This window comes from Meleagris gallopavo, chromosome 19, assembly GCF_905368555.1.
Source record: "Meleagris gallopavo chromosome 19, MGAL_WU_HG_1.1, whole genome shotgun sequence".
NCBI lineage: Eukaryota > Metazoa > Chordata > Aves > Galliformes > Phasianidae > Meleagris > Meleagris gallopavo.
In genome coordinates, this window is record NC_139422.1 from 7,260,736 (window position 1) to 7,285,570 (window position 24,835).

Here is a 24,835-nt window from a genome sequence, read left to right on the forward strand (position 1 = left end):
CAAACAGCATGCTGCTCATTTAATCCATTTCACTGCTGCATCCACAGACTCTGGGAACAGCATCTCCCATGGGATGGCTTTTCCAGCTCAGCACGGAGGTGGTCCTGGGGAAGGGCAGCCTGGGCTGAAGAAGGTCTGGTTTAGCAGATGTGGGTTGAACCAAAGTTCAGGTCCTGGCTCGGTAAGGTCACCGGTGCTGTGTTTCAATCCCAGAAGTGTTTGTATTATAGCAGTGAACAAAGAAAGGTTCTTTATGAATGGAAAGTGCTGCGTAACGTCTGAGGCAGGTACCCATTACCTCCGCAGCTGGGTGAGGTGAACTCACACCCTCTACATGCTGTGTTGAAGCATCTCATGTAAACCCACAGAAGCTCGTTTCCTGCAGCAGTGTGGGGCCCAGCCCTGTTCTGCTGCTCAGCCCAGCAAACTCAGCAATGGGCTGGTGAACAACATGCAGTTTGCCCAGCCCTTACCGGAGTCCCAGGCATGTGGTGTCTTCCATAGTTCTGAATTGTTTGTGGGTCAGCCATTGTACGTTTTGGGGGGGCTGTCCCATGAGAGAAGTGGCATTTTGATCCTCAAGAAGTAATAGTGGAATAGTGCCTGGTATTGGTGTAGATGAAATTAGTTTTCCCATGAGTAGAAGAGTTCAGAGTGCATGCTGCTTTTTGAAGGTTGGCTTCTGAGGAAACGAGAGGAGCTTATTTTGTACAGCTGAGTACCATAACTGTGTCTTATTGGTCCAATTGGTACCATAAAACCAAACGGTTTCTTTTGATGCTGCCAAACAAGGTGTGAAGTGAGAGGGTCTCCCAGACACCTGCATCTACCTTTCTGCCAATGCAGGGAAGCTGAGGGCTGGCGGAAACATCTGCTCTTGGCTTAAGCCAAATGCTGGCCTGGGGTGAGGCGTGGTGTACGATGCTAAAAGGATGGCACTTATCCTCTCTCCTCCTTTGTGTTTTTGTTGGGTTTTGTTTGTGTTTGAAGACCAGCAGCAGAATGAAAGTATCAGAAATGGAGGGAGGGTGAGCCAGAGTGCTGGGGCTGCTTTTAGGGCCACCGAATGCTTCAGTGCTCTCAGCTGAGATGCTTGTGCTGTTCAGGTGCTGTGCTGTTCTCTGGTTGAAATGCCAGCTCACATTTCATCTTCTGCCTTGTTTACACTTAGACAAAAACAATTATCGCTGGGGTTGATTATCCCAGATTTCATTTCACTGTTGTCATGGCTTTCTCCTTCCCTGTGCCCTTGGATTTAGCATTTCTTGCTCTGGAGAAAGCTCTTAGCTTTACTTTTTCTGAACGTTAATTTATTTTTTTTTCCAGATACCTCCAAGGTTACAAGATTGGATCAATAAATTTTGCTTTAGCAAAAGGTGTACCGCAGAAAATAGTCTTTCTATCTGTGCAAATGCATCTTACTGTATTTTTTTGGTGCTGGAGGACAGATTTAGGGCTTGCTTTTGCAGGCAGAGTGCTGTTAACGTGTCAAATAGCCTCTATCTGCTCCTGCAGGAGGATAACTGTGCTACTAATACAGTGGGCTTCTGGGAAGGTCAGGCTGGTGGTAACTGCAAAGCTTGCAGGCTTTCTCACCTCGTGGGGGTGGACCTCATGGGGAGCCTCAGCTCTAAATGTCATTCATATCTTTTGTGCAAAAGCAAGAAGAGCAAGGCGCTGGTGCAGGTGGGAGCATTTACTGAGGAAGAGTGGCAAGGTCCCCAGCATCCTTGAACCAGGAGTGCATTCTGCACAGTCTGGGGCAGGAAGGAACTGGGCAAAGCTCGTGCTTAAGATCTTGTCAACCTTCAAAAAACACTTTTAAAATTAATTAGGGGTGTATACTAACCTGGATTTCTCTGTCGAGATGCTCCACAGACGCACGCTCCCATGTACTTTTCCCTGCCTCAGCAGACTGCTGAAAGAAGTTAATTTACAGTTCTGGCTGCCTGCTTTCCTGGCCCTGCCAAATCTGATTTCACCTCTTTTGCTGTAGAGCCTTTCAGGGAGTGCAAAGAGTCGATGTTTTACACCACCAGCTTATACTGTGGTGTGAGATGATGGAAAATGAAACGTCCTGAGCCAGCATTAGGGTTCTTTATTGAAGATGTCTGTAGCTTTCCCCAGTCTCCTAATAATTCTCCATTTAGTTGCTGGTTTTCTCGTCATTTCTTCTGCTTTTTTTTTTTTTTTTTTCCAAAGGGATCCTCTTTAGTGAAATGGTGCACTTGAGACATATGGATTGAATCACAGAGCTAGGCTCATCCAGAATAGCAGTGCTGCCTAGAATATATCTGCAACTGCTGAAGCTTTTGCCTCCGGATGGCTTTGCAATTAATGGTGAGATTTTTGTGCCAGAGGCCAAGCAATGCAGTCGGTTTAATCAAAACCCCAACGTGATACTTGGCTCGGGTTGGCAAGTCTTGTGCATGGGATTGTCTTACCCAGGTGCCCAGGGACGTCATCTGGTTTTATCAGTGTGTCTGTGAGTGCGTGCAGAAGAACTGCAAAGCAGCTTGTGAAAGTTGCAGCCTGTGCTTAAGGTGGTTTATTCTCATCCCTAAAGCGACACCGTTCCTTATGATCCCTATCTGTCAGGTTCCTGTAAGGAGAGTGAAGGTTAGGGTGGAAACACTGGATTAATTGTTTGTGTGTGCTTTGCCCAAACGCCTGTTTTTCACTGAGATTTTCTGGGTAGTTGGCAGCTCAGACACCTGGACTGCAGTCAAGTTTTGTGACTGGGTCAGGGTTGCCTGTCATGATGTGTATTTTGTAATTACAGCTAATAAAGCGGCGTCGTTAATGGTTTAATGCTTTTTTTCTTTTTTTTGTAAGTGATAAATTCCATTTCTTTAACTGTAAAAGACACTGTGTGCTTGTCATGTGTAGGTCGTTACTGGAGTTTGCTGCTATCTCATGCCTCGTGGCCAATGATTGCATCCAGTGCAAGGAGAGACGTGCTTTATAGTTCAAACAGATCATAAAAGTGCTTTTATTGATGCTTAACAGCAATGCAGTGCATCGTGTATCTTTTTAATCCAGCCAAGATACACACCCAGGCTTGGGAAGCTGTATGCCATAGCTTCATGCAGTTGTCTGAGCCAAGCCCTGCTCTTGCAGCCAGAGTAACACAAGGCCTGATGGCACAGGTTTATCCTTGGCATGGGCACCATTGAATACTAGCTTCAAGCCAATGCGTTGCTCTTATTGGTTGATTAACGTGTAATTAACTGCTTTTGGATAGCTGAGCATCTGAAATGCTGGCTGTACAGAGGTTGTGTCGTGGTACACAGTTTGCAGTTGTGCCCAGGTGTAGAAGCAGGGTAGTAGTGGTACATAAATGGGAGGAGATCCAACTGGAGCAATTTCTGGAGGGGTCCTTCTTTGTGGCTTTGCTGGCACAGCATGATGGATTCTGTAGGTACGGAGCAATTAGCAGTTATTAAAATCTATTGGTAATACCTTTTGTAAATGAAGGGCAGAGGTCCTGCTCGAGTCAGGGGACCACTTGGCTTCTTTGCCTGTTCCAGGACAGTGGCTGCATCAGCAGAAATGTGCCATGGGCAAGTTTTTGTAATTATAGTTCAAACAAGAAGCCTTGAATCTCATTTCCCCACTAGCCATTCCTGCAAGCAATTGTTTTTGAGCTTTTGCCATTTTGGAGTGTATGGACGAGGATGCTGAGTTGGGAGAATGGTCAGTGGGGAAAGGATACTGAGCAGTAGCATGAGGCTCTCTATCACTGCTGTCCCTTTGGGCCACAGAAGCCTGGAGAGGACAGAGAGGCTGTGGCCCAGCTCCCCCCAGCCAGGAGACCCTTTTGCGGAGAGCAGTAAGCAGTTCAGACAGCTAACAAGGGGAACAGAGGGTCTCTGGTAGGCGAAGCTCATCTTTCAGTATAATTTCCATCCACTGCAGGGACTGTGGGGTTTGGGGAGCAGAGTTCTGTCTGATTGTTCCTGACGCTCACCTGGCAGGGTTTTTGTATCTAAATGCTGGCAGGCAGCGATGAGGCAGGCTCGTTACACGTGATGGATGCTGTTTGGAGCCTCCTCATTACTCTTTCAGCCGATGGCTTCGTTTGTAGCTCGCTTCCCCCGTTGGCTGGGGGAGGGAGGGAGGAGAAGGGGGCTCGGTTCTTCCATGGAAACTTTGAGGTGCAGAGGGCTGATTGCAGAGCCCAGACGGGTGATGTAATGCTGGAAACCCTCTTCCCTCCAGTGACATCATGCCAGGGCTCCCAGTGGCGTGGGGGACATCGGTATCTGCTGGGAGCCACAGAGACACTGCGAGAGGAACCGGGGTGTGGGAGACACTGCGTGAGAGCAGATGGACACGTTGGGAGACTGGGAAAGATTTTCTTCACCTTGAGCATGGGGGGAAAGCCAAATACTCATGCTATTGGGGAGAAGTTTCCAGCTGAGCTTTGCTGGCAGCACTGCTGCACAATATGTAAAAGCCATTACTGAGAGCAGCGAAGAACCATGGTGTGCCACTGGCCCAAATCAGTGCATGTTTCCCCTTCCCTGCTAATTTGGAAACCTTGTTCAGCGTGGGAGGTCACACCAATTAGTTTTATTTGCATAAGCGAATTTTTTGGCACCGAGGCTTACGGACAGGCAGGCATTCTCTTCCACATACAAAAAGCCTGCTTTGCATGGTTGCAGCAAATCGTTAGAGGAAGTGCAGGCTCGATGGAGCCAAACTGGTGCCTGGAGGAGCAGGGAGACAGGCGCCGAGCTGTGCAATGTGCTGCTCAGGCAGGGGCTGTGCTCACGTCCTCACTGACCCGCCAGTGCTCAAACTGAGGTTTCTTTGCAATTTAGGGCTTTGTTACTATTGTCCTCACTTTGCAGGACCCTGCTTTCAGGGGTCAACAGTCTGTCGTTTCCCTCAGGCACGGAAAAGCATCCTCTAACTAGGAGCCTCTATTAGTTGACTTGGTGTTCGACCCATTCCCTTGTCGTTTAGGTACGAACAAATGAAACACATGTTCCTTGCACATGGTGAGGCCTTCTTATTTTATTTTAATTTTTTTTTTTTCTTTTTTGAGGCGGTCTGGGCTGCTTGCCAAAGCCCAAAGGAAAATCCTAGCCTGCTCCAGACATCCCCGTTGTGCAGGTGTACTGCTTACTTCCACAGAGCTGAGCAGGATCGAATGTATGTGTTCACAATAAATATATCACCCTGGGGATGGGAGCTGGAAGAGGGTATTCCTAATGAGCTGTGCAGAGCACTGGATGGGATTTTGTGTACTCGTGTATGTGTGTTTTCTATTCCCTCCAAGAACACGGAAAAAAGCCTCTCACCGTGGGCTCATTGTTCTCCCCACGTAGCCACATACTGGCCATGGTTCAGGAGGTCAGAACCTATTTGAACAAACAGTGCTCTGGCCACTGAAGCGAAATGTGTGAGGAGACGAGAGAATTGGTGGTGAATATTGCATTTGTGCACTGTTCTCTGCTTTGGAATGTCTGTAAACACAGCATGGTTTTCCTGGGGCTTTGATGCCTTGTATAAGCAAATGTATCTGCAAATTATGTTTACCCTTTTCCAGCTTGCTGCTCAGAATGCTGAAATCTGAGTTGTGATGCTCAGCCATTGCGCTGGTCGTGCTGCAGCCATACCTGGTCCGAAATGAGTTTGTTCAGATAACAGCATTTCTAGGCTGAGAGTCACATCTGCATGCATAAAAGCTATAGAATAGCAAAACCCAGCTCCTCTTTTGGGATGAAAAGCTTGGCAGGTGCCCAGTTAGCTCTGCTAGGGGAGCTGAGCAGGGTGGTGCCATTAAACACAAGGCTTTGGAACGGTGAATTTAAGGTGGGAGAGGAGAGGTGTTTGAATGCAGAGGGCAGGCAGTCCTTTCTCCAGGAGGGAGGAAAAGGTGTGCAGATGGGAGGTGTTAGGAGTGCACGTGCACCACAGCTCTGCTCCCTGTTTCCAGCTCTGTACTGAGCAGTGTGGGGCAGATTTGCAGGAGTGCTGGGAAGCAGCAGCAGAAACCTGCACAAAAGTTTCCTTCTCGGGTGGTCCCAGCAGATGTGTCCCATGCAGCGCTCCATCATTTGGTAACCGCTGCCTGCCAAGCACTGGAAAATTCTTTCCCTACCAAAATTTGGTGTTAAGTTAAATTCTGAGTGTGTCAGCAGATATCCCCATGGCTAAGCATGTAATCCCACTTACATCCTGAGATAACTTTGGCAGCCAGGTCAATTTTCCTCCATTGCCTTTAATCCATAAAACCTGGATTCTTATACCTCCTGGGGCGGAAAACATTCCAAGAGCTGATTAAAAGCCTCTGTGTAGACAAAACCTCTTGATCCCGAGCCACCTCGGCGAGGAGGGCTGGGGTAAAACCTCATGGTGGATCTCAGGGTGGTGATGGTGCCAATGGAATGTCCTTCAGCTGAGATGAGAACAGCAGCTTCACTTCCAGGTTGATCCAGCTATGAGAAAAGTGAAATTGGGGATAGACGCAAGGGGTGTGCAGCTTTGGTACCTTGGTGCTTAGAAGAGCTCCAGCTGCTTTGGGCTGGAAGCAGGAAGCCCTGTTGGATAGTAAAGAGCCACCCTTGGGCAATGGGTGCGAGTCCATAGAGGGAGGCTGATGCTCTGCAGAGTGAGCCCTGGGCTTTGGAGCTGCCTGAGGGCTTCCCTGGGGTTTCCTGTTGGAATTTGAGAAGCATTCAGAGGGGGGGGAGAGGACAGGAAGGAAACCATGCAGGAGTAGAATGGGCTGGCACCTGGTTGCTCTCACTGCCTTTGTAGCAGAGTTGTGAATTTTCTGATGAAGCTGCAAAGTGTCCTCTCTGTGAGAGGTGAGTTTTCATCACCACGGATGCCCGTGTCTAGATGTTAGCTGGAGGCTTTGGTTTCCTTTCAAGCCTCTTCCCATTCTCTACCAAGGTGAGGACTCTTCACCACCTCCCCTAGCTCTCTGCTTCCCCTTACATCTCCCTCCTCCGTCATCAGTAGGGCTGAGGACAAAGCTTCCTGGGATCCACACCTTCCCAGGCCATGCTGCATACGTGGGGCTCAGCAAGATCTCAGTGACAGCCTCCAGTGGGGCTCAGTGTGACTCCAACGCCTCAAACGTGCCACTTCAGCCAGCAACTTCGCTTCTTCACCGCCTATTTTCCACCGAGCGAGTCCCCGTATGCTGTTTGCATCTCCAGCTTTGTGTGGGCGGCGCAGAGAGCAGAAGCTGCTCTCGTTCCTCATTTTCCATAGACGAAAGGGAAATAAATCAACGTGAAACCGGAGCCAGGAAACAGCCACGTTCGGCGCAGAGGGGGGAAGGCACAAAAGAGCAACGCCACGATGTGCGGTGCTGCAGCCCGTAATAAGGGGGAATCTGTTTTTTAAGCTATCCCTTATGGTTCACACATATGTCATTGAAGAATAACTTGTGTAGGAAAAAAGCTCTCCTCTCGCTCGGTTATTAGTGGATTATTTGATTTGGATGAAGAGGGGAAACTTTGGAACAGTGTGATCAGCACTTGGTAACCTGGTGACATCAGGAGGTGAGCTTGGATGGGGGGAATGCAGCACTAAATGGAACAGTAAAGAAAACAGGGAACTTGAGTATGTGGTCAGGCCTGCAAGACCACAAGAAGAAATTTGAAGGCTGGGCAGCGTTTGGCAGCCTTTCCCCTCTCTAATTTGGGCTTATGTAGAGTTTTCAGAGACTGCACGCTCCCCTCAAGGCTGTGTCTCCTCTCCAAGGAAAACTCTTCTGTTTTCTCATTTTGCATGAGAAATGGAGCTTGGCTTGAAGTGCTGAGCCCTCAGCCGGGGCACAGGGCTGCTCAGGTCAAGCATGGTGGGGGAATGACCCCCAAATGATGAGAACTGGGAGGAGAGAGATGTGCTCAAAGAGCTGTGCTGGGCAGGGGGAACAGCAGCTCGATGCACCGGGCACAGAATGAGGGACTGATTTCAAAACTGTTCATTGTTTCATCTTCTCTTCTCAGCTTTATTAACTGCTAGTTAAGTGCTGGCGGATTGTGATAGACAATGACATCCATTCATTTTGTCCCATTCATTTCTCAGAGGCCTGGGCTGGGCTTTCTGTCCTTTTTTTTTTTTTTTTTTTTTCATGCTGGACAGGCTGATGCTATGGAAATGCTTCCCACTAAATGCAAGCTATTGGTTAACAGTTTTCCAGTGGGCCTGAATGCCAGTTTTGTGGGATGATGCCTGTGGGGTTGCCTTGGCAGTGATGACCAACCTGCATGGCTCCCCGCACCCATGGACACCCCAGAGCTGTGGGCAAGGCTGTGGAGGGCAGTTGGGTGCCTGCAAGCAATGATTGCAAGGCAGTGTATCACCTTGTTGCATGCTGCCCTTGATTCATCCTTAATTCATCCTTACATGGAAACTTCTTGACCATCAAGATCTCATTGCCAACTGCATCCCGATCTGCCCTGCATACCCATTGAAGCCAACTTCAAAAGTGGTTATTAAAAGAAACGTTTTGAATTATGTAATTTGCTGCTTGCAAGTGTTCAGCAGCATCATCTGACTTGATGTTTCAGTTGGGGAACAGAACTGCGCTTTGGGAATAGATCTGAGCCAAACAGACTCCTATCTGAAAGCAATTGGAAGGAACTGCTTGCAAAACTGGCACTGTCTGCTTATCCATAGCCATTATTTTGCATGCAGGTTGGAACTGTCAGTAGCTTTAAAAACAAACATTTGGGTTCTGCATGGACGTCTGATAGAACGGTGTCTTGTCATTTTGAATAATCGATTGCTAGGAAGTCACTCTCAGCTCCTGGTGTTGGTATTGTAGAGAGGCAGTGGTTACTTTCATTGAAAAGAATAGCTGGGAACTCAGGAATTCCTTTAGAAGTTATCCTATAGATTTGCACTATTTCTGGCTAAATGTTTGTAATCTGCAGGGGGGAAATAAACCAACAAAAATCCCTGCAGTGACTCTGCTATAAAGGTTGTGTCTGGGCTTGAGGCAAGAATAGTGACAGCAGAGCACACAGTGATTGTAGGGCTTCTATTTTTAGGGAGCAGAGGTGTAATTTGTCTGCATGGGCTGTGACACGTTGATAATTTAAAGGCAGAAATCACAGCGTGGCAAACTGCTGTGTGGTCATATAGGGGGAAAAGAACCAACCTCCACGGTTTGATCTTAGTGTGTTTGATGGAGAGCCAGGAACAACAGCGTGTCTGGATGACACTGTGTGAGGGAAGGCTCAGGTGAGGTCGCTTCATGGCAATGGCATCCTGGACATGGCCAGTGTTGTGTAGTGTCAGCCCTTTGGGCTCCGCTGTGTCCCGTGCCATCCCTCTAAGAGCTCCCTCGCTGAGACCTGGTTTTGTCCTCCCCTCTTCTTGGGTTTGGAAAACTGAGGAGAAGAAGGGTGTCTGCTATGTATAGGCAGAAATACAATAACTGCTCATTTTGTGGTGCTTCAGCTCATCTTTTTCCAGTTACTGTTGTAATTGGGAACCGCAAAGATGCCTTGAGATACATCTGGTTGGCATTCCTTTTAATTTGCCTTGCGGTCACTTGCAGCTTCTCCTATGGCAGGAGCATTACAGAGATGCCTGAATGCTACTATAACCAATCAAATGTGAACCTGCTGCAAAGCTTTCCCTCAGACAGTGAACCTGTGTCGTGCCTTTCTTTTACCTGGCTGCCTGTTTTCATGATGTTTATAGGAATTTAATTAGCTTGAGCCTTTTTCCTCTGTCAAGTGCGATTGAGATCAGCATTGAGATGCAGGAGTTATTGAGGCAGACAGACACACCTGTAGCTGCGCAGATCACACATGGCTTGCTTTCGGGGTAAACCAGCCAAAAAAATGCACTGCTGTCCTAATGAATTCATTCGAGGGCAATGCCTCCTCATGTGCTAGAGTTTAAACCTTCAGATTAAATAACTCACTGTGGTTTCTGGCATACGCAGCAGAGATGAGTATTTGGTTGCTGGGGGTGTGGTGGTGGCCAGAAGGCTGGGTTGATGCTTCAGTGAAGGTGTTTCCCCACCGTGTTTCTATCAGGGATGTACCCCTCTGGGCAGGAGCCCTGTCAGAACATGGCTGGATTTGCTTTGGCTTCTTGTGTTGGCAGAAATGGATCAGCTCTGCCAAGGACCTCCTCTAGGTCTGACCTCAGCACCTCATTCCCTGTAAGATGGCACGCCAAGCTGGCCCTGTGTGCAAAGACTAAACTTGCTCTTCCCTCCTTCCAGCTCTTCTCAGAATCAGCTTTCCTACTTTTCAGTCAAAACTAGACAGGGGAAAAAAAGATTTAGGCTATTTACCACGTTCATGGGAGTTTTGGAGCAGCCAAAGAAAACGGAGTCGATTTGGAAGGGCTCTTTGCAGCCAGCTTTTTATCTTTTCTCTTTTTATTTTTTCACCCTGCCCCAGAAATAGAAAGAACACCTTTGCCCAGCCAGCAACTCAGAAATAACTCGGAGAAAGATTTATTTCTTCCATTTCTGCTTGGTTAGTAGCGTGGTCTGGATGGGTCGCTCTGCAAGGTTTCCATCCCACGGCTCTGAGAACATCTCAGGGCTTTGGTGGCTCAGTCCCAGTGAGCCAAGGGGATCTGACTGCTGTCCTGTTCTCTCTCCTTGGGAAGGTGTCTTTGCAGGAAGGAGATATGCAAAGGCAGAGGGCAAGTGAGGGAGATGGATGGAGTTCTTCATCCTGCAGCCTCAAAGGGCTGTGATACTGAGGCTGTTGTCTTCTTGCACTGCTGGAGGGCACAGAGAGCAGGTTTTGTGTCTGGGCTTTTGTGTCCTGCAGAGAGGAGTGGGCTCTGCTCTGCAGGGAGTGCCCAGGACCTGGTGGGAGCTATGTTTGCTCAGTGACAGCCTTCACAGAAAGAGAGGAAGAGGCTGATGATAAGGATTAAGCTACAGGAAAGCTGCTAGGAATGCCAGGCTTTAGTAGAGCGTGTGCTCCATGCAAGCCAATTTGTTAGGAAGTTAGTCTTGCAAAAGTACCCAAATCTGGATGCTTTCTAGAAAGGCTCCTCTGTCAGTGGATGGGCTCAGTCAAGTCACAGAATCATAGAATGGTTTGGGTTGGAAGGGACCTTTTAGATCATCTATTTCCAACCCCCTGCTGTAGGCAGGGACACCTCCTCCTAGACCAGGTTGCTCACAGCCCCATCCAGCCTGGCCTTGAGTGCTGCCAGGGAGGAGGCATCCCCTGCCTCGCTGGGCAACCTGCGAAGTACTCTGGAAAAGTGTCATGACCATAGAACATGAGTTAAGTGTCTGTACAGAGTGGTATTCCTGAAATAAACAGTTGAAATAGGGTTTGTGCATGTTCAAACAAAAAATGCAACTTCAGCCCTGTGGCCTCACGTTGATGGCTTTGAGGCTTATCAGCAAGGATGAAACAGGCATAGAGGGGCAGCTGAGCCTGTGCTTGTATGTGCAGATATGAAGCATCTCGTGTGGATAACCTAACCTGCAGCTGCTGCTTTAGGGAGAACATATTTACTTCAATGTGATGAAATTTGAACTAGAAGTCACGCAGTTTAATACAAACGTGTGGTTTGGATTCCTTGTTCTTCCCATGTGTTTCTAATCTGCTGCTGCAGGGTTCAGACATCTGCCCAGAGCATACGATTTACCAAAAAAAAAAAAAAAAAAAAAAAGTGCAAAAATGCTCATTTTGCAAATGTAAAGACTGACTTTACAATAAGAAAATGAAATCTGGGAGTCGTGTCTTGCCTATAGCGAGGCAGAGAGATGTTTGGGCTGTCAGGGTGTTTTTCTTTTCTTTGTCTTTCTTTCTTTGCCTTTAAAACTCCGAACTGTGCTCTATTCTTTTCCCCCACTTTGAAATAGCCACGGAAACCTCTCATATTATTTTTGCCTGTGTTACTGCAGCACTTGGCCGGGCTGTAAAGGAGGAGTGAATATAAAGCAGCCTTTTGTAAGATGGGTCTCTCGCTGTCCGTCTGTCCTTCCAGGCTGGGCTGTGCGGTATGAGGAAGCTGTCTGATGGCAGCTCCCTTTTCCTGTCCCTAACTGACTGCTTCACACCCGAACATCCAAGCAGATAAGATTGTGGCTTGTTTAAAAAGCCATAAAATGTATAAAAATAACTTAACGGAGCTGGGCATGATGGCTGGTGAGTTAAGGATATCTCTCTTTCAGTGCGTTCCAGCAGTCTTTTGTGTTTGCTTAGTAGCTTTTTGGAAGTCAGCTTGGCTGCCTTTTCCTTTCCTGCCGTCCCTGCTGCTTGGCGGCTGCTTTGCCCTGCCTGCACCTTCCATCCCCACCGGAGTGACGGTGTTGGTGCTCACTCAACAGAGAGGAACGCAGACGCATCGCCCCCAGAGCACTGGCCCGCTGGGAGGCAGCAGTTCTAAGGGGGATCTGGAGAGCTTGAAGTGGAAAGGAAAAATCAAAGCATGCAAATATTCAATCCCAAAGGGCTGCGGTGCACGGCAGCGATGCTGGCAGCGATGCCACCGCAGTCAGGGCGACTGCAGGCAGCTGTAGGGCGTGAGAATAACTGGGAGTTGTTTCTCATCACCACTTCCCCTGGGTGGGTCCGGCTCCCTCATGCAATTAGCCATGATCATTATTAAGAGTAGCTGTCGGCTCAGCAAAGCAGCCGCTGTCTGGCGGCTCACAGCCCCAGACATGAGTCAAGGAAAGCTGGCCCTGACCCCACTACGTGCGTGGGACAGCCGCTGCCTGACCCGGGATGCTCCTGCAGGAGCTCAGCTTTTAACCGTGGTCCACTTTCTGATGTGCTGGCCACGTCCACCCTCGGGTCTTTTTGCTTTTTCCCCTTTGGTTTTATTTCCTCCAAGCTTTGTTTTCTTTTACTTGTTGGAGCGAGTGCCATTGCTGCCTGCAGCAGTGCCTCTCGTGCAGCACAGTTCTGTAGGTCCTGCCGGGGCTTTTCCTCCTCTGACACAAAACCACTGAAGAACACCAGGGAAATGTAATTTACTTGCAGTAAATACTTGGTAGGTTTAATGCTTTCTATAGTTCTGCCAGTGCCACCTGCTTTCCAGACTGCCTGTTCCTTGGGGCAGGGAGAAAAACAATGCTGACATCCACTACGTTCTTGGGTTTTAGTTAAATGACAGGTAGCTGACCTGCTTTAGCTGTGTTCTTCCACCCAGTTGGTGAGTTCTTGTTCTCCAAGGTCTCAGCCTTGGCTTTAAGCTGAAAAGGACGTGGGGTGCTCTGGAAGCAATGCTTATTCCAGGCTTGTGGGGTGATGAGCTGCACGGTGTGCACGTAGGGTTCTGTCTGACCACCACAGCCCCCATCACAGTCTGTTAAGCTCGGGGTTGGATGAGGTTACATACAATTGCCCATAAGCATAAAACAGCCCGGGAGCTGTTCAAGACCTTAAAGCTGGTGATTAGATGTCCCCTCTGAAAGGACAAGGGTTTCAATTAGGCACTGTGCCGGGGCTGGAGCGGGGTTGGCATAGAAATGGCTGTTTGAGCATGGCTGGGTTTTTTCATCTTCTCCCTTTCTTTTCATGGTATTGACAATCCATACATGAGATGCTCTAAGGGTGCGGGATGTGAGCGTTGTGAATGGGCTTAGGGATAGAGATGTGGGAATGGGAAGGGAAAAAGGGCTCTGGGCTGCCAGAGTTTGGTTGAGGATTCCATGGAAAGTCTTGGGAAGAAATTGGGAATGATTAATGGCTATGACAAACTCAGGCATTTGGAAAGGCAAGAAAATCTTTCATCCGTTACAAATAGGAAAGTATCTGGAATAGCGGGTGAGTCTGTTGCCTGTAAAGCACCATTGTGTAAATAATCCATACTGGATGAATGCTGTGTATGTTGTCTTTGGGAATTAGCTGTGTTATCCTTTAAGCAAAAATGGACTTTGGTGTGAGCTCTGGCTCTCCATTTGCTTTGTCCACTTCCTCAGGTGCTCGGCACCATGCCTGGGGCTGCAGCCACTGGCCAAGGAGTGCTCACATGGGAGTGGGATGTTGTTGACATTGGGAGGCTGTTAGAACTGAGGCTAATGGAGAGAAATAGTATCTGCTTGGAAGTCGACATTGTATGAATATCTCCCACTCTATTAACAACTTGGGTCCTTGACTGCTGTTTGGGTATTGGCACAGTGATGGCTTCTTCAGTGGAGCTCTCCAGAATTAGCAAAGCCATCTGGCTTTTGCTCTCTTCTGAGAAACTTTCCTGTCCTCCTCTTTCACTAAGGAGCTGTTGCTAAGCAGCTTGTAATTTGTATTGCGATGTTACGCTGCAGCCTGTCATAACAGGCACTGTTGTGTGGTGGTCTGTGCAAGCACACAAGAAATGCAACCTCCTTGCTCTGAAAATCCTTGTTTGTAAGAGCCAGCCAGGAGAAGATGAGGTGAGGAAGGGAAACCATCGTCAGTCCTTGAGAAGGGCTTTTGCTTGAAGCCGTGTGTTGTTTTTTTTTTGTGGTTTTTTTTTTTTTTTAGAGGCATCTGTCCCCTTTTCTTTGCAAGATTGTTTTTACTGAAAAGGGCTCAGAAGAAGCTCCCATCTGAGTGCCAAAAGTCAGGAGGGATCCATTCTTGTGGTGACCTGAGCACAGGAGGGGAAATAGCGGAGGTCTCACAGCAGAACCGCCTGTCTGCTCCTGCAGCCCCCCTTGCACAGGGCCAGGAAGCAAACATCCGTGTTGCCTTTCTCCCAGCCACCAAGTGTTTGCAGCTGACTCATGGCTGCATGTGAGCCCTTCCCTTCTTTATTTTTGATTCTCTTTTGAGGCAGCTCTCCAACTGTTGGCTTCCAGTTTTGTACTGCAACGTGTTTGGAAGCCCAAAGGATGCCCGTTGGGTGCCAGTCGCTCCGGCTGGTCCAGCGAGAGCAGTTTGGGATGCAGGTCATGGTGTGACCTCATTGCTGCCGTTTGGCTTCTCCTCTGCAGAGCTGTGTTTAAGGGATGGACCTTTGGGTGATGGCGATACGCCGCATCCTTAGCAGTTGAGCCTTCATCCCCGGGCAAGTGCTGATGATAGCTTCTATCAAGCGGAACATCTGGGGCTGGCAGGCTGTCTCTGAAACAGGGATTAGGTTTGTTGGAAGCTCGCTGGTGGCTGGGATCTCAGTGCTTTCATCACAGAGCCATGCTGAACTTCTGCCGCTCTTAATGCGGCTGGCTGGGTCTGTGTTTGTGAAACCAGTGAGTTTGTCGTAGTAAAACTCAGCAACATCCCGATTGCTTCTAGTAATTAAGACTTTTTTTTTTTTAGTATCACAGCCACATATGGATGGTGGTGGCTATCTGAGTTAGATGTGGGAGTTTAAAAAGGCTCATCGAGCAGTGATTATTCTTAAAGATGCTCGCTGTCACTAAGGTGCCTGTGGCAACACAGTAAAACAACAGTCCAAGTAATTATTACAACAGTCCAAGTAATTATTAGTGCATTGCAGCGGGAGCCCTGAAGAAGCCCAGTACTTCTGGAGCTGCTGCCAATGCCAGATGAAGTCACCGTGCTTCTCCTCGCCAGCTGTTTGTTTTGTTGAACCACAGCAATTTCTCCAAGTTACTGAAGTTGATGTCATTGGAAGCGATGTGACATTTTTGCACACGTATAGAATAAGTGTTAAAAAATGCTCCTGAAGAGCTTTTCCAGTCTTGTCTGGGAGCTGGCTGGGGAGCTGAGTTCAACTGCCTTGATGGAACTTAATCCATAAAGCAAATGAGTCATCGGGCACCAATGGCTTTACCATAAATGTCAAACAATTTCTTACTGGTTGTGACAGTTAGCGCTTACATCTGTTTGGTGAAGCAAAAAAAAAAAAAGGAAAGGAAAAAAAAAAAGCCTCACAATTCAGAATCATTTTCATCAACGTGCTGTGCTCCTGCTTCCCCTTTGCAGGAAGTTGTAGGAATAAAGGTCAGCATTTGATTTATTTTCCTTTAGAAACACTGGCTCTTCAGGCAGGTGAAATATTGGTTCTTTTCAGAGGAAAAGAAAGAATTGATTTATCTGTGCGATGTGTGCCCAAGAGAAGCAAGTGTTGGGCTGCAGCATTGGAAGGGCTTCTTGAGAGCCCCCTGTGCTACCCAAGTGTCTGCGATTCCCCCACTATCCTTGTGGGACTTGAGGTTGGATGCTCTGTGGCTTGGATACCCCTTTATTTGAAGCTTGGTCTTCAAAATCTCCCCTACTTGGCTGGTAAATTCTTTAAGCCACCAAGGGAGAGTGTTCCCCCTCTTGCAAAGGCCTCGTGGAAAATCTATGGCTGTCGAATGGATGTGGGAAGGGGGGAGGTTAGTTTTGACTTTCTGGCATCTTCATTATCGCTGCTCGTGCTGAAGAAAGCAGATGCTGAAGTAGGAAGGAGAGAGGGCTGGCTGTTGTGTGTAACCACAGCAAGGAGTGAGAACTCGTGCGGAGCAGCAGAGCTGGGGTTGGGGGCAGCTCTTTCTGGGTGATATTTATTAGCAGCAACACACTTGAGAGGAGACACAAGCAGCAAACCTCCCTGCATGGCTTGCTCTAGTTAAGGTCACCTTTCTAAATCAAAGAAATGGGGCTCCTGACAGCAGAGCTTTGTGCATCTTCTGTGAAGTTCAGATAGTGGGACTTTTATTAGGGCCTAAATTAGTCCCTGTTATTGTTTTGTATTGAGGGATGAGGTCAACTGACTGGGAATTTTGCTAACAAGGTTTCACTCCTGTCTGCTTTTTACGGATGTTAACACGGGGTGCCCACCAGAGCTGTGCACTTGCTGTTAATGAAACAAAGATGAACAGTCCAGCAGCCATCAAGCTCTCCTCCCTCCCCTGCCCCTGAGCTGCTCGACCCACATCAGTGCACTTGAGCTCAGATTCTCCCTGGGGCTCTCATTCCTCCAAAACCTGGTGCATCGCTTTTCCTTGTGGTTTTGCATGCTTGCACGCTGCTGCTGGAACAAGAGAAGGATGAGCTTTGTTGGACAGGATGATTGATTGGGTTTGAAAAGGAAATGGGAAAATAGGAGGTACGGTGAGTGATGCTCGTGGAGCACTGTGAGTTTGACAGGAGCTCTCTGAGGCAGCTCGTGCTTTGTCGTGGCACACTTTGTGTGCTGGAGTTATTCAGGTGCATGCTGACTTTCTTAAGCCCTCAGCCCAGAGGGGGCAGGAAGCTTCACTTGTTTTCCTCACTGGGCCAATGTCATCCCCCAGTGCCTCGTGCTGAGTTTGGGCTTTCTGCAGAGCTCGAGTCCAGAGCTTCTGGGACTTGCAGTGATGTCCTTCTATGTTTTACAATGCCTTGAGCAAGAGGATGCTCAGCTCCCATTCTGCTGCTGGAAGCAGAGCATGGTTGAGACAAGATTTTGTCCCACATGTAGTTCAGGAGGTGCTCTCAGCAGAGGCTAAGAGTGAATTCAGCTATAGCCACTTCTCTCCTGTGTAACCTTTTGCACCATGTTTAGGCAACGTGCCTTTCTTTGCTTTATCTCTTCCTCAAGAAAAAACAACTTTTATTCTGGTCTCTGATAGGATACAGACTATCAGCTCTCCTTGAGGTGTAAATCCCACCTTATCAGGAAAAAAAGCTTTCAGCCTTCCTTCCCTGCCTCTTGGAGACAAAGACCAAGCCTGCTGTAGAGACTGTTTTATTTCAACTTCTTCCAGCAGCACCAGACACTGCTCATAACCTCATGCAAAATGGGAACCTTTAAGCACCTTGCTGAGAAGGGCATCAGTGTCTTCACGTGGGTGTCAGGGGGGTAGAGGTAGCTGGGCTCTTGTGATCTGATATAGCAGCTGGAAAGTTATTCCCAGCAGGAGCTCCAAGCGAGTTGTCATGGCCAGGCTGGGCATCCTGCAGTGATGGGGAGCCTGGGAGCTGCCTTTGGCACTGGGGTGATGTGGTGCAGGTAATCCCGTGGCCCAGCAGGCTGCACTGCAGGTGGTGGAGAGCTGGATATGGGGTGCATTCTGTGAGACGATAATTTGGCTTTATTTATTTGATTTGTTTTCCTATTTTTTTCCAAAGCTGTGACCCATTTTCTGTTCGCTTTCTAACCGTTATTCACAAAGAGCAATAGGCTTAAACCAAGGCTGAATTTTAGGGCGGTGTGGATGTTCAGAGAGCTCTGTGTGCTGTCAGAGGGCGGTCACTGCTGGAGTGTGTGTATGGAGTTGAGCCTGACCTCCTGTTTCAAAAATATCCTTTGGTTTTTCATGGGGCTCTGAGATGTTCTGGCCAGGCTCTGCTCTGAGCTTCTGGTTCCTATTATGTGCCCAAATAGTTGTGCTGTAATGCTCCTTTTTCTTCTTCCTGCCCCCCCAGCGCCTTCACAGTATTTTTCTATCATTAAAGAAGACTTTTTTCCCCCTAACTAAACCATCGGCTGCAAAAATCCAAGCAGTGAAATCTTTCCTTATGCTGCGAATAAACTGCTTTTGGTGCTATCATGAAACTTTGACTTTGGCTTCCCTCCCTGCAGGGTGACATCCAGCAGCTGCTGATCGTGGCCGACCCCCGGGCAGCCCATGACTACTGTGAGCACTACAGCCCCGACTGTGACACCGCCGTCCCCGACTCTCCACAGTCCCAGGACCCCAACCAGGATGAATACGTGAGTAGGAGCTCATGGCTGCAGGTGGGGATGCTCTGGGGGCAGCGATATCGGGCTCCGTGCTGCGGTTGCAAAGCTTAGCTTGCTTGTTTCAATCTGAAGGGACCTTTAAAGGCCGTGTGTTCACACTCCTTGCAGTGAACAGGGACACCCACAGCCCTGCTGGGTGCTCAGAGCCCCTCCAATCTGACCTTGCGTGTCTGCAGGGATGGGGCACCACTGCCTCTCTGTGCAACCTGCACCAGTGCTGCACTACCCTTAGAGGATGAAACTTCCTCCTCCTATCCAGTCTTTCTCCTGTCTCGCTTTCCTGTAAATCCTTTATAACGCAGTGGCTGAAGCAGAGGTTGTTTTTAGGATCCTGCAGTCCTGGTCTCCTTACCCACAGGGCTTTCCCTTCTCATCTGTGCTCTTCCAGTGAATGCAGTGCAGGTTTGCTCAGAGCTCAGAACCTTGCAGAGGACAGAGCCTGAGCCGATGGAAGCACTGACCTTCCCAGGCGGGCCAAACCCTATCCAAAATGTGCACCAGTTTCTAAAATCCAATTTTAGCTCTTAAACTTGAAACTTGAAACCAGATGAAGTACTTTTTCTTACTGGTACTCCTTTGAAACGACAGGTGTCAAAGGCAGGAGGAGGAACTTCTTTTGCCTGTACGCTTGCCATTTGAATTTCCTTTTGGCAGAAATGGTCCCAGCTGATCTGTAATGATTTCTCCCGTATGAGCTGCTGGGCTGCGCAAGGCAGCTTTTCCTACAGTCAGAGCTTATTTTCTTTTAGAAAAAGTAAAGGAAAAAATAAATAAATGGGGTGCCTCTATATTTCTGCTGCTCAATCAGAAACGTCTGAGTGGGGCTGATTTCCAGAAGACCATCGTCTGAATTTGACACATTTAGAAGAGGTCTCAAGCTCAGCTCACAGCAATTAAAGTGTCTGGCACCCTCAGGCACCTCTCAGTGCCTTGGCTGCTGCTTCTGCCCGGTTTGCAGCAGTGCAGTGCTCTCTGCTTTACTCTCAGCTGCTCCCCACTGATCTGCAGTGCCGTTGCTGTGTTCTGGCTCATGCACCTTGGGATTTGGGTTAAGAAGCTGCTTTGGGGAGCAGAGTGCAGCTTGCAGCAGCGCGGCCCATGGAAGCTGTAACCATGCTGCCAGTGCTGCTGGAGGGATAGACTCTGGTGTAGTCGAAGTGCATGGTAGTAGGAAAAGAAAGCTCTTCTTCTGGAGCCAGCAGTGCAACAAGGGCTGGCTTGTCTCCGGGCTGTGTTGCTCTGTGTAAGAATAACTCATCCATGCGTCTGCTGCCAGCCGGAGTGATGGGCTGGCTAAGAGATTGGCCGTGCCCGGCTGTAACCAAATGTTTGGTTTGTATTTCATTCTGAAGAATGACTGACGCCTTGTGGAAAACTCTGAAAATATCTGGGTCTTGAAGCCCTCCTGCCTGCGGGTCATGGGGAGATAGGAAATCTCAGGCATGCTATTAGGAGAGAAAAGAGCAGCCCGGTTTCTTGGAGTGGTGGTGTGATGCACGTTGCCCTTTGCAGATCTGAGACGTGACCCAGGAGGGCTCACCAATTGTGTGTGAAAAACAACACAACTGTTTTTCTGTTTTGTAGGGTAGCTGAGGGTGACCAAACTCCTGCTGAGTGGCTTTGCTCTCTTTGCTAAGGCAGAAAGTGTCTCTGGGCTGAGAGATTAGCGGGGACCTGAAAGCGCAGAGCAGCCCAAATCCAGGCTCCCGGTGTTGCAGAAGCTGAAGTATGAGAGGAAGATAAACTGCCATGGTCACTTCACAGCAGAAATGTAGCTCTGCATGGACCACTGGCGTGAAGGAAACCTACAGAGGGCTGTTGGCCATGCACTGGGTGCCACCGGCTGATGTTCTGCTGCTTGTATTCTCTCTGCAGTATACCGATGGGGAGGGAGAAGGGGACACCTACTACTACGAGTACCCCTACTATGAAGATGTTGACGAAGCTGTAAAGCCTGAAGCGCCCACCACCAAACCTGCACCCCCAGGAGTGGCTGCTGGAGAGAGACCCGAAACCAAGCAGGTACCCACGTGAGGCCCTGGTTGATAAATGGAGCTGGGAACCGGGGAGTGGAGGGCGATGCAGAACATCTGTTTTGTTCCACCTGTTGTGGTGTTTTTCATGTATGCTTGTTTGATTTTTATTTCCCACACTAGGACTATCCTTCCCCCACGCCATCCCCTGATGCAGGGGATCCCAGCAGGCAGACCAAAGGATCTGCACCCGTGGACGACCCCCTGGTGGATGAGTACAACTATGAAACCATCAACGAGGAGTACTTCACTCCTCTGCCCTATGAAGACATCAACTACAACGAAGAAGTAGACCCCCAGGGAGGGCTCACTGAAAATGCAGTGGAAGCAGAGCTCCCCACGAGTACCGTCATCACCTACAATGAGACTGATGTAATTTAATGAGTCCTTTTCCCTTCAGTTTGATTATATTTATTTTTTATCTCTGTTCTTCCTTAGCCCTGAGCAAAGGAGATGTGATGATCCGTATGGTAAACCTGCAGGTGGCTGGGGCAGCTCTGTAAGAGGAAGTGTCAGGGTGTGGGATATTTTCATTTTGCCATTCTTACCGAATGGCACTTTCACATTTTTCAGATTGAAACATAAAAAAACCAACCAAACGACTTCAACACTGGGAAAACCCCCACATTTGAGTAATTCCATTTGCCCACAGAGGCCCTCTGTCTTGTTGCAGATCTCCTGACAGTGGAATCAGCCCAGATCCCACAGCTGATACAATTTGGAGTGGTTGCATTTTTAATTCCCCACATCTAATGTCACCATGTCACACTTGAGACTGCTCTGCCCTTAAGGCTTGCCCAGTTTTTGTTTTTATTGGTCTCATCCTCCGATGAGACTGAAATGAGCTGTCATGCAGCTGTGTCGTATAGCTCGCCAGGCAAGGAAATGACTTTCTAGTTGATGAGGCAACTTCTTCGTTACCCGGGAGCATCAGCATGGGGAGCTGATGGTAGCATGAGGTTTCCTGGGGTGGGATTTGGCAGTGCTCTGTGCTTCTTCCTCGAGCAGAGAAGAAGTGAGTGATGGGACCATGAAACTCAAGGCTTGCTGGGAGGTGTCGGAGAGTGGCAAAGGAGGCAGCAAAAGCTGGCCAAGGTAGTTGGAGCTGGGCCTGAAAGTGTGAATTAAAAGGTGTCAGGGAAAGTGTCCAAGGAAGAGCTGAAGAGTGAGGGGTGTTGAGCCCGGATGGGTGGGATGGAGCTGTTGGGAGAAGCTGAGTGGGGTGGGAGATGCTCAGGGGGAAAGAAAAGCACTCCAGCAGATGGATGGACTGAGCGCCAGCCTGAGGGAACCAAAGGATGGGAAATGTTTCTGTTTCCTGACGTGGATCCAGAAATTTTTGGCCAAACTTGTGCTTTCTAATAGGGAGGAATTAAAGATTGGATAGGGTGATCTTAAAAATAAAATAAAATAAAAAAAAATTGGAAGCGGAAATAAGAGGCTTAAGGGCCTCTTTAAATCGTTAGGAAAATCAAATAGAAAAGGAGCAAAGCTCAGGTAGGGAAATATTGGGCAAAGCTTTCCTTTGTGAACACTCAGCCTGCTCTCCCAAAGCATCACAGAGCATCCTGAGGCTGCCCACCTCCAGCAACTCAGAGGTGCGTGCAAATGGGAAAGGCCATGGGACTGCTTGGGGTGAGAGTCTGCTCTGCTTCATCCACTGAATCCTGCAGTGATGAGCAGAGAGTGGACACGACTTGCCCAGCTGCAGGAGGTTCCCATGCACTGAGGGCTGATGCAGTGTGACAGAGCCCCAGCAGGTGCACATAGCCAAGGGGATGAGGGTTTGCACTGCAGGGTGGGAGCTGGGAGCCCCACCTGCAGCCATGAGCTCCTGGTGAAGCTGAATGCTTTCATCCAGCAGCAGAGCAATCTGAGCAGTGTGGATGTGAGGATGTCACTGCTGAGTTCACCTGTCTGGATTTTGGGCAGACTGTAATTCCTATGGTTGGAATTCTAAGGGACTTGGTCTTGCAGGAGACTGGGGGGAAGAGATTTTGGAGGCAGGCTTAGTCTGTTGACTTTCCTGGGCTTGAGTTTGCTTACAGCTAATGACTCTGTGATAAATGTTGGCGGAGCAATGCTGAGATTTAGTAGGCAGCAATACTCCTGTGAACATGAGGAGCTGGGGACAGATATATTCTGTTCATCGCCTGCTATTCATCAAGCAGTTTGCTTTGCTTGTCTGGATGCACGCAGCAAAGGCTTCCGAACTGCATCTCTTTCTTGAAAAGGAAGCCTGAAAGATGATTTAAATGAGGCTGTTATCAGCAATGGAGCATAGCAGTACTTTGCACAATGATTTTTTGACCTCCTGTTTTCTTTTTGCACTGTGTTCTGTATTCAGGCTGCTTTTGTTCTTTTTCTTTCCAAATCACCTGAAGATCTCAGCACAGAGAGCTTTCCTTCTGCTCTGCCCGGTTATTCAGGATATTATCTCCTTTCAAGCAAATTGATTTGGGGATATCAAAACATCAAAAGAGGCATTTCTGATGTTCATGTCACGAAACGCAATTTGAGGAAGTTTGCTGTGTTATCTCTAAGAGCTTTGTAGGAAGATGAACAAGCTTTAAGGTTTCAAAGTGCAAACGCAGATAAAAGAGTTTGAACAGGATAGCAGAGGTGTGACAGCAGCCCATCCGTTTGCGTGGTGCAAAGGAAGACTAACGCAAAGCTTTCCAAGCTTTCTAATCAGGAGCCATCATCAAGTGGTTCAGAAAGGAGTAGTTTAGAATCGTTTTGTCAAAAAATGGATCTGGGAGCAAGTTGGATCTGTTGGCTACGTGCTGCCAAATACTTGTTTCAGAAACACGTACAGACTACGGATGAGATGTGTCAATGTCTGGTTAAGTGCCTGCCACCCACTTCTGGCCTTATCCAGACTTCGGGTTAAGAATCGTTCCTTGAAGATTTCTTGTGAAATATTGGCAAAGAAATTTACTGTTGAGGCTCTCTGCTCCATACCTTGAATGGACGATTCGCTGTTGCTGTAATCAGACATAACCATTTCCCAAATGGCAACGGCATAGCAAGGAAATGGGGAGAGATGCGGGTTGTTGGGAGCTGCTTTGTAGCAGGGCTATGGAGTTCAGTGATGCCCTTTTGGATTTTGCCTCTGTCCCCACATTTTCAATGCTCTGGTTCAGGAAAATATGAGATGAGATGACTTGTCATGAGTTCTCCTTGCTGACTAAATGATGAAAGTGGGCAGGAGTAGGAAGCACGCTGCCTTCTAGTGAGGCTTCTTCTTTAAATCCTCCTGCATGCAGATAAAGATGCTCATGCTCATGGATTCTGAGCAGTTCTGGCACAGAAACAAGGTCTGCAAATGATGGTGGCATTTAAGTGATTTTGAATTCATAGCAGTGAAGAGATAATCTCTCTGGGAAGCACTGGAAGTAATTCGATTTATGGACCATTTTGTTCATCAACAAGAAGGGAAGGAAACAAAATGATTATCAGTACATTTCCTTCCTTATAGTGCTCCTCCAACTGAAGGATGCTGGGAGAGAAGTGGCTGCAGAGAGGGCAGGGAGATGAACATAGGCAAGGAAACTGTGAGACATGTCTGGTGTCCCTGTGTACTGCAGTATCTGTTGCTGTGAAAATGCAGAAAGGATTTTAGCGATTAATGCATCAGATTTGTAAAATCTGTCCCTGCTCTTTGGAAAAGCAGAGTGGACTTGGATCGCAGACAAAACAAACAGGAGGGCTTTGTATAAACAAAGTGGGATTTTTCCACATTTCCTCCTGTAATTAGCTTCTCACAAGGACGCACTGCATTTTTTGACTGGGATTGTGAGAATGGGACGGGGTTTGGTTTATTTATTTATTTACTTGGTGCTTGTTAATCCAATGGCTTCAATATTCAGGCTGTGGAAGGCGAGCAGGAAAATCCACATTTCTCAAAGCCTCTGGACTTCGTGGGGATGTCCCAGCACAAACCCCTGGTTTGTGCTGCTTTGTTTGCCTCACTCAGGCCATTGCACTTTTACTGTTATTTTGTGCTTGGGGGGGGATAGCTGCTGCTGGGGAAGGCCAGAATTGTGTGAAGATCCTTCCATTCTTCTTTCCTTCCTTTGGAGAAGACTTTTGGTGGTCACTGGAGACCTTAAAACTTCAGAATTAAATTGTCTTGTGCTCTCTATTGACAACCATTAGCATGAGGCTGCTTCCATCCCCAAACCCTGCAGTCCCCCCTGGGCTTTCAGCATGCACATCCTGCAGAG

General features: G+C 48.3%; 1 protein-coding gene across 1 annotated transcript in view; it reads left to right on the forward strand.

Annotated features, from left to right (window-relative positions):
* COL5A1 (collagen type V alpha 1 chain) overlaps nucleotides 1-24,835 on the forward strand; it is a 128,406-nt gene that overhangs the window by 35,883 nt on the left and 67,688 nt on the right. Inside the window, 3 exon segments of the mRNA XM_085239143.1 lie at nucleotides 18,412-18,543; nucleotides 20,449-20,595; nucleotides 20,730-20,978. Of these exon segments, the coding sequence (XP_085095269.1) occupies nucleotides 18,412-18,543; nucleotides 20,449-20,595; nucleotides 20,730-20,978 (528 nt within the window).